A 9,046-nucleotide genomic window follows, 5' to 3' on the forward strand; every position below is an offset into this window, starting at 1 on the left:
GCAGGGAAAAAAAAGGTCAAAACAGGATGTGCTAGAACTAGATTAGAAAGAAATAACTTAGAATATTTTTGGCTTGATTTTTTATTTTTATTTTGAGTCAATTTAAAAGTTATTTTCATAAACAACTTGTAATAAAATAAGTTGACATGGCTTTACGTTTGAAAAATCAACTTGTAAAGGTTTTCAACGTGTTTTTTTAATATAAAAGATCTAATAAAAAAATTTATATATATATTTAATTAAATATATCTAGAATAATATGCATCCAAAAATGCAAACAAAAAGAGAGAAAGTTGATACCACAGTTAGAAACTAAAATGAAAAAAATTAAGAAATAGATATGAATCAAAATATATAGTTTTACAACATGAGTAATGGATTAATAACTTTATTTTTTGGAACTAATTTTTTATTTAATCAAAAAAGAATTGAAGGAGAAAAATATAATATAGGGATGCACAGAAAGAAGCCTACTAATAGTAAAAAAATATTATAATCTTATTTGAAAATAAAGTAAAAATTAAATGATATTTTATTTAAAAATCTAAATTTTTTTTAAATTAATTTATTTTAATTAATTTCAGTTGAAACTTAATATCTGCAAGGTCTAGCATCCCATGTTTATATTTAATCATTCTATTTTAATTAATTCAAATTAAAAAAATTAAAGTTAAGAAAAGGGTCAAGTATAGGCCTGAGTGGCCTAATGTGTCTTACTCGTTAAAGAAAAGGCCAGACATGCGGGGTATGATCTTTTCTTTTTTCTTTTTTTATTACCTCTATTTTTTAAAAAATAAATAAAGGTAGACAACATGCGTCTGCCTACCCAGTTTTTGACCATAAAAGAGTGGTTAAAAAATCAGTTAGGGGTTTTTTTTACCAAAAAATTTATTTTTCAATTTATTTTAACATAAAAAATACTTAAAAATCCTTATAATATAAATAACTCAAAACACATTTAAATTCATTTAAAAACACAAAATCAAAAAATAAAATAAAATCATCTCTAAACCCCAATCTATGTTTTCAAGTAATATAAAGGGAAAAAAAATACCTCAATGAAACTTTCTTTTCAAATGGAACCCTTTTAACATTAAGAATGATCCTTTTTTCATGGCTTCAATGTGGTCAAGTGATGATTTTATCTCTTTTTTATTATTTTATGAAAACTCTCTTATCTTTCAAATTAGAGATTGAAAAATAAAAAAAAATAAATTTTTTTAACCAAAATAAAACTTGAGATAACTAAAGTTATTGTGATAGAAAAAGAAGAAGAATAAAGGAATAAAAAAAACTTTTTGTATGAATTTTATATTAGCCACGTCATTTTTTTGGTTTTATACTTAGATTCTCTATATTTTTATTGTGTTTTTCTATAACAAATTAGAAGAAATTAGTCACTAATTTGATCATAAAAAGTAGTAATTGAAAATAAAAAAAGTTTGATAATCAAAATTAAAAAAAAAAACACTCTCTTTATCTATGTGTGCTGGGGGGTGACTACCATGAAAAACCCTTGGCTTTTTTATTTTATTTTTTTTTATTTTATCCCGAGTCAACCCACCACATATATGTTTTGAGTTTAAAATTTAATCAACCCGGGTTGAGTATTATACTATGCTGTTAAAAAAATTGTGTTTTTTTATGGTGTGGTCGCTGTTTATATAAACAACAAAACGAGTTAATATATTAGTTTAATTATAAATTTATATCTTAGCTTAATTGGTTAAGGTGTGGTTCAGAACCAAGAGGTTAGTGAGTGAGTGTAATATTTTTATTTCATATTGCCTTTCATATTTTTTTTAAAAAAATTAAGAGGCAGATGACAAATAAAACAAGGCTAAATGTGCGTAGTTTGCTATTGGTTAGGCCTGACGCTTTGCTATATTTTTTTTTATTTTGGTTTTTTTTTACACTTCAAAAAATATTTAATAGATTCACTTACTCTTTAATTTTGACATAATTATGAAATATTATTATAAATTTTTATTTGAATTTTAGTAATTATTTTTTCAATTATTATGTATTGATATGAAAATAATAATTCTAATAATAAATTACTCATAAAAATTCAATTGAAATCAAATTTATATTATTAATATTTTTAAATATATTTTAAACATGATTTTATTAAATTTATAATGTTTTTAGTTTTTAATCACACAAAATATAGATATACTATTTTGATTTAACTATTATAGTTTTTTTAAAAAACATAAACAATGATTTTAATTAAAAATATTGCATGGACTACAATAAACAAGAGATTAATTTAAGAAAAAAGCTTATCTTGATAATTTTCTTTTTTCCAAAACAGTTTAATGTTAATGTCACAAAATTTCGTAAAACTTGAATATTGTTTTTATAGTTAATTGTTTTTTGGGTATACAAACTAGGAAGAAAATAGAAAGTTCAAATGTTACGGTGAACACGGGCAATCAGCACTTAATAAGATTTATAATACGCCATCTCTCTCTCTCTCTCTCTCTCTCTGTTACTCTCTCTCTCACTGCACGACTTACAAAGTGAACAAAAACAGTAATGGAAGAAAGAAACTGATGGGCACACCCACACACACTATAAAGTATAAACTATGAACAAAACCAGCCAAACTATACTTGCTTACTTACAATATTAATAACAATAACAATAATAATATTTTCTGCTACTGAACATCCTTGCAGGCAGTGTCCCTGTTCCGTATCTGTCTCTCTACTCAACATTTTCTTACAGAGAGAGAGAGAAAGAGAGGCATTCTTTCTTTCTTTTTATAGTAGTTTTAAGTCACTGACTGTGGTGTCTGAAAGCTAGTCTTATAGGGAGGGATATTCTTCACCCACCTGTAGTAGCTACCACTTGCCTTCCCCCCCCTCTCATTCTGCTTCTCTTGTCTCCTTCTGGATTGTTCTCTCTCTGTCTCTGTGCTTGTGTGATTTAGCAGTGCATGAAATTCTCTGCCTGAAAATGGGTGAAGAATCCTTAACTACAGTCCCCTTTGACAGAACTGTTGAACAGGTTTCTCTCTTCTCTCTCTTTCTGTTGGAAAATAACAATGTCTTTTTTCTGGGTTTTCTTTCTTCTTCTTCTTTTTTGGTTTGGTTACATTTTCTAGATTGTCTTTCATGTCTTCTGTTACATTCTATGGTGGTTTTCTATATGGGGTATCATAAGGGAGGCTGTTTATGTGTAATTCTTCTGTTATAGATTGAAAGGTTACTGATTTTAGCCTGTTTGACATTCATGTCATCTGTTCTTCATCTCTTTCTCTGTGTTAATCACTGTAAAAGTTTAAGCAGACACATTGTATTTATAAATATTTTGCCTAAATGTTTCTTTCTTGTACCTACAGGAAAAAAATTTTTTTTTTGATTCAGTTTCTGTAATTTCTTGGCTTTAAGGCTCTCTTTGGATTCTGATTACCAACCTTCATTTCCATTTTTTTAAACTCAATTCTTGATTTCATTTTTCTTTTGTTTTCAATTCGGACCTTGCTATAAAGTTTCAGTTTTTTCTTTAATTTTGCTCTGACCAGCTTAAGAATTAGAGTTTAGAATCATAAATTTCTTTGAATTTACCTAATTATGCTAATAGTGCGATACCAAATTAAATTTTAAAAATTTCTGATAATTTTTGAATTGTGTAATTATGAATGTGGTAGATACTGACTCAGATTGTGGTGGTTGATGAAATCCCAAGTTCTTAACTTGTTTGTAACTTTTTTCCATTTTTTATTGGGATTCAAGATTCTTAAGAAATCTGTGCAATGATGCGCAGGCAATTCTGGCTATGAAGAAGGGTGCACAACTACTGAAATGTGGAAGAAGAGGAAAGCCCAAGTTCTGTCCATTTAGGCTTTCAACGGTATGTAAGTTTTATATGGAATAAAGTTGGTAATTTGTGGGAGAAATATGATCAGCTGTATGGAGGCAGAACTCTTTACTTGATCAAGACTAGACAAATCATTGTCCTTTCAAGTGTTAGAATCGCCAACATTTGATTAGTATGCAGCACATGTTGATGCGAATATTGCTGTTTCTTGTTTCTTCTCTGGTTTTATGATAAATTAAGTGAAAAGGTTGTTTTGATTTTGCATTTCAGGATGAGAAGTACTTGATTTGGTATTCCGGACAGGAGGAGAAACAATTGAGACTGAGCTTAGTTACGACGATTGTTCCTGGACAAAGGACTGTACGTAATCAAGGATGCTCATTGATATTAAGCCGTGTCCCTTAATCTGTATCTTGTTGAAGTTGATGCCTTTTTACAGTTTCTATGAATGCTTATTTCACTTCTCACTTTTCTATTTTCAGAGGCAACTTCAACCAGATAAAGAGAATCAATCATTTTCACTTATATATACAAATGGTGACCACTCGAGCTCACTTGATTTGGTAACTTGTGAATTTGACTCTTTTATGAACAGATCATGTTTCTGGTTAAGATCTATGGCTTCATTACTGTTTTTATTCATTATCTTTCATGTAGATATGCAAGGACAATGCGCAGGCTGATTCTTGGTTTATAGGCTTAAGGGCTGTGATATCCAAGTGTCACCATTCTAGGCCTTTTTGTGCCCTGAAGAACCACAGAGTAGCACAAAGCTGTGTAAATAGTCCAGCTGGCTTTATCAGAAGAAAACATAATCTAGGAATTCTGGAGGATGACACTGAATTGTCGCAGGTTTTAACAACATCCCTTTTTCTTGTGGTTACTTTCACAAATTTAAGAGCTTTTTTATTTTCCAAAATGTTGGTCTTATGCAAAAGTCACTTGTGCACAGACGATATTGATGACATTCTCGAAAAGAATTAGGAATTATCTAGTCAATTGAGCTTCTGTGCTGAAATGGTCAAAAGTTGCAGTAGCATATGCATGTTGTTTTGGGGTAATTAAGGGGAAAATCACTCAATGAGACAAACAATTCAGGTTTGAAAGTAGACTTGTAATCCTTCGTGAATTATTTGATTACTTTTGTCAACAGGTGGTCAGTAATTAGCTTATTGTGTATTTTCCTGTTCTCGCGCTCTGCATTTTTCACTCATGATGCCTGCAGTTTCCAAACTCCAAATTTATTACTATATAAGATCTTACTATGGAGCTAGGTATACGGTGCTGAAGCTTTATTTGGTTTATCTAGTTATGAGTGCTATATACCATTCTTTCTTTGGAGAAGTTCCACGCGCTAGTTGTTTATCCTCTTTCCATGTTCTTTACTATCATTTCTATATGATACTGTGCTATACAACTGAAAATATTATAGTTTTCACTGATATGTTACATTTTTTTGTGTGTTTTATGCAATTCTACATTGAAGGTGCATAGCTTATATGGAAGTCCTATGCAGTCGATTTCAGACAGGGGTTTTTCCGATGGATTGTCTCTTTCTTCTGATAGCCTTTGTTTCTCAGAAGCGAGTCTTCCACTATTACAAACTGTGGAGGATTTCTTAATTCCACATACTCCAAATGCTGAACCACAAAATATCAAGAAAAATGGATCTGATAATGGGTTTGCAGAGTTCCAAAAGAATATGTGTCATAGAATTATTGGTTCGAATCATAGGTCTCAACGAACAGAGAAAAATGACGTCCTAAAGGATGTTTTAATCTGGGGAGAAGGAGCAGGAGGAGGAAATATAGGGTGTGTGAGCAACCATTTTGGTTACCACAGTACATTGCAAGTGGATTCTTTATTGCCAAAATTGCTGGAACCCACCGTGATGTTAGATGTAAGAAATATATCTTTAGGAAGGAACCATGCTGCCTTAATCACCAAACGAGGGGAAGTTTTCTGCTGGGGTGAGGGGAGTCGAGGAAAGCTTGGGCATAAAGTTGACATGGATGTGAGCTCTCCAACAATTGTTGAATCCTTAGATGGTTTCCTTGTGAAATTTGTTGCTTGTGGTGAATATCAAACTTGTGCTCTGACAGATTCTGGTGAACTGTTTGTCTGGGGTGAGAACAAATATGGAGGTAATTTGGTGTGCGAGGAGAGAACTGGAAGCCAGTGGTTACCACGTCAAATTTCAGGTCCCTTGGCTGGTGTCAGTATATCAAATGTTGCTTGTGGGGACTGGCATACAGCAGCTGTGTCCTCATCGGGGCAGTTATTTACATATGGGGATGGAACTTTTGGGGTTCTCGGTCATGGGAATCTTCAAAGTGTTTCTCATCCCAAAGAAGTTGAATCTCTTAAAGGTTTGTGGGTAAAATCTGTTGCATGTGGATCATGGCACACTGCTGCTATTGTGGACGTCATTTTTGACCGGTTCAAGTTTAATGGTGTTGGTGGGAAATTATTTACATGGGGAGATGGTGATAAAGGGAGGCTTGGGCATGCTGATCTGGAGAAAAAGCTTCAACCAACATGTGTCGCACAGCTTGTGGAACATGATTTTGTTCAAGTTTCTTGTGGAAGAATGCTGACCGTTGCACTTACCAGGACAGGAAAGATCTATACAATGGGAAGCTCAGTGCATGGACAGTTGGGGAATCCACAGGCCAAGAATAAATCAATTGCAATCGTTGAAGGAAAGCTTAAAGAGGAGTTTGTTAAGGAGATATCATCCGGGTCATACCATGTTGCCGCCTTGACATCAGGTGGAAGTGTATATACATGGGGGAAGGGGACAAATGGACAATTAGGATTAGGCAATGTAGAAGATAGAAATGTACCAACTTTGGTTGAGGCTTTGAGAGATAGACAGGTTCAAAGTATAGCTTGTGGATCAAATTTAACTGCTGCAATCTGTTTGCACAAATCTATATCTGTTAGTGATCAATCAGCTTGTAAAGGTTGTAGAATGCCCTTTGGATTTACAAGGAAGAAGCATAACTGCTATAATTGTGGCCTTCTGTTCTGCCGAGCATGTAGTAGCAAGAAGCTCATCAATGCATCTTTGGCACCTAATAAAAGCAAGCTTTGTAGAGTCTGTGATTCATGTTTTAACAGTTTGCACAATATTACACATCCAGGTGGAGGTTCCAGGAAGCTGTTGTCCCAACAGAAGGCCTTATCTGACGAAAAAGAAGAAAGGGGTGGAGCAACCCCGCCTGGGCATCGTCTACAGTTGATGAGTCGGCCATCTCTTGAAAGCCAACCTGGTGAAAGGAAGACCTCGAGAAACCAAGGGGAAAAGCAGCAGCATTTAGAAACTGTCCCTTCTATTTCAGCTGGATTGCCACGATGGGGACAAGTTTCATGTCCTGCTATATTTGAATCTTGCTACAGAAAGGATTCTGTACATCCCCTGGAACCAATATCTTCCAGTTCCAGTTCCTTGAATTTGGAAGAAGATAAACATGAGTCAAACAATATTCTTGTTGAAGAAGTTGAGAGACTAAGAGCACAGGTAATGCCTCTATATGTTGTTTTAGCTTCAAAATCTAATTGCTTATCTTGATGATTTTTTTGCCTTCCATTGTGCCACACTTGTCTCACTTTCTTCATCACAAGCACACTCACATGCATGCATAGAAGCATTTTTTATACAACTGGTCTTCACACCAATGGTGATGTGATCGAAGGGTTAGCCTTTTCCATCAGCAGCACTACATCAATTATTCTTTTCTTGACTGTTTTTGTTTCAGCCAGTGGATGGCTTGAGTTTCTTGTCACTTTTTCATGCAAGTTTATCATGTAAAGAATACCTGTTGCACAAAATAGTTGATTCTGTGCTGGCTTTGGCTTGAATATATTCTGCTCGGCTCTTCAGAGTTCTTTTGTTTCTAACAGGCGAAGGGCCTCGAAATGCAATGTCAAACTGGAAGCCAGAAGATTCAAGAATGTCAACAAACAATAGAGAAAACTTGGTTACTGGCTAGGGAGGAAGCAGCTAAGCGTAAAGCAGCAAATGGGATAATTAAAGCTTTGGTACTAAGGGTGATTCTCTTTCCTTCTGCCATTCTGTGGGTTGGTTTAATGTTTTGCTTCTTTACGTACTTGTAAGTCTTTAACATTCTTCGCAAGACAAGTTAAACAAAACTCACCGACCGAACTTTGTTAGCTCGTGTCAATTCATAAGAGATTGGAGTTCAGCAATTAAGATGTTCAGGAGCTGAGTAAATTCAACTAAAAAATCGTTAATACTTGTTCTTTCAGCTTCATGCAATGTCCGATAAAGTCTCAGTTAGGAAAGCAGCAGAAGACGGAGGGGATCCGTATCAGCCTCAGACCAGACCTGACTACACAGATACCCCTACTGTGTTTGCTTCAACTCATTCACCTCTTCGAGTTAGATTGCCAAAAGACTGCAACGTAGAAAGTTTATCTAGCTCTCCTATTGTGTTTTCCAATTCGCTAAAGTCCTTGGATGGGAGAGAGTTGTGCCATGAAAACAGTATGCCAGGGGAAGATTTACATGACTCGACAACAGATCCTCGACGGAAGGGAACTAACGCCTCAAAGCTCGAATGGGTAGAACAGTACGAACCTGGTGTATACATTACATTTACAGTTTCACCAGGCGGAGAAAAGGGTCTAAAGCGAGTCAGGTTCAGGTAATTTGTTTTCCATGTTAATAATAAGCGCTGGAATCTGTTAAATACAGGGTTCAAATATCTGTTAACTGATCATACATGCTTGATGTATATTTTGCAGCCGTAAACGATTTGCCGAGAAAGAAGCAGGGCGATGGTGGGAGGAGAATGAAGCTATGGTATACCAGCATTATGGCATTGAAGGATACAACAAATCAAATCAAAATCAGGAAAAGAGCTGATTTTTACTTTTTTTACAGTAGGTTGCTATATATTGATTCTCACACCGAAAAGGGCAGCGATTGTATAATTTCTCTTAGGATCCTTCTCTGTAAGCTCTGTACAGATCCCGGATTAGGTATGTTGTCAAGTTATTCAGCAAATGACTCATCTAAATATCTCAGCAACTTGAGGTGGATGATCCAAGTTCTGAAGATGAAGTTTTTTGCACGAGATGGGAAAAGTTTCATGTAATTAAAGCTTCATGTAGTGTTTAAGTCTTTTGCCTATATATGCCATGCCCTCCTCTGTACAGTCATCGATAAAAAAGGTTCTCTCACATTTCTACA

The 9,046-nt window shown here is 34.2% G+C and overlaps 1 protein-coding gene across 1 annotated transcript; it reads left to right on the forward strand.

Annotated features, from left to right (window-relative positions):
- Window positions 1-2,531: 2,531 nt before the first annotated feature.
- Window positions 2,532-9,046, forward strand: LOC7493586 (PH, RCC1 and FYVE domains-containing protein 1). The gene is made up of 9 exons (XM_002305868.4): window positions 2,532-3,015; window positions 3,775-3,861; window positions 4,099-4,188; window positions 4,311-4,391; window positions 4,486-4,680; window positions 5,315-7,351; window positions 7,735-7,881; window positions 8,101-8,498; window positions 8,599-9,046. The coding sequence occupies exons 1-9, from the start codon at window positions 2,965-2,967 to the stop codon at window positions 8,717-8,719; spliced, it is 3,207 nt and encodes a 1,068-aa protein (XP_002305904.4). The 5' UTR covers window positions 2,532-2,964; the 3' UTR covers window positions 8,720-9,046.

The sequence above is a fragment of the Populus trichocarpa genome, chromosome 4 (genome assembly GCF_000002775.5).
Source record: "Populus trichocarpa isolate Nisqually-1 chromosome 4, P.trichocarpa_v4.1, whole genome shotgun sequence".
Taxonomy (NCBI): Eukaryota; Viridiplantae; Streptophyta; class Magnoliopsida; order Malpighiales; family Salicaceae; genus Populus; species Populus trichocarpa.

Coding starts and splice junctions, on each gene's coding strand:
- LOC7493586 (XM_002305868.4), top strand. CDS start 2,965: ATGGGTGAAGAATCCTTAACTACAGTCCCCTTTGACAGAACTGTTGAA. Junction 3,862..4,098: donor GTCCATTTAGGCTTTCAACG/GTATGTAAGTTT, acceptor TTTGCATTTCAG/GATGAGAAGTACTTGATTTG. Junction 8,499..8,598: donor CTAAAGCGAGTCAGGTTCAG/GTAATTTGTTTT, acceptor TATATTTTGCAG/CCGTAAACGATTTGCCGAGA.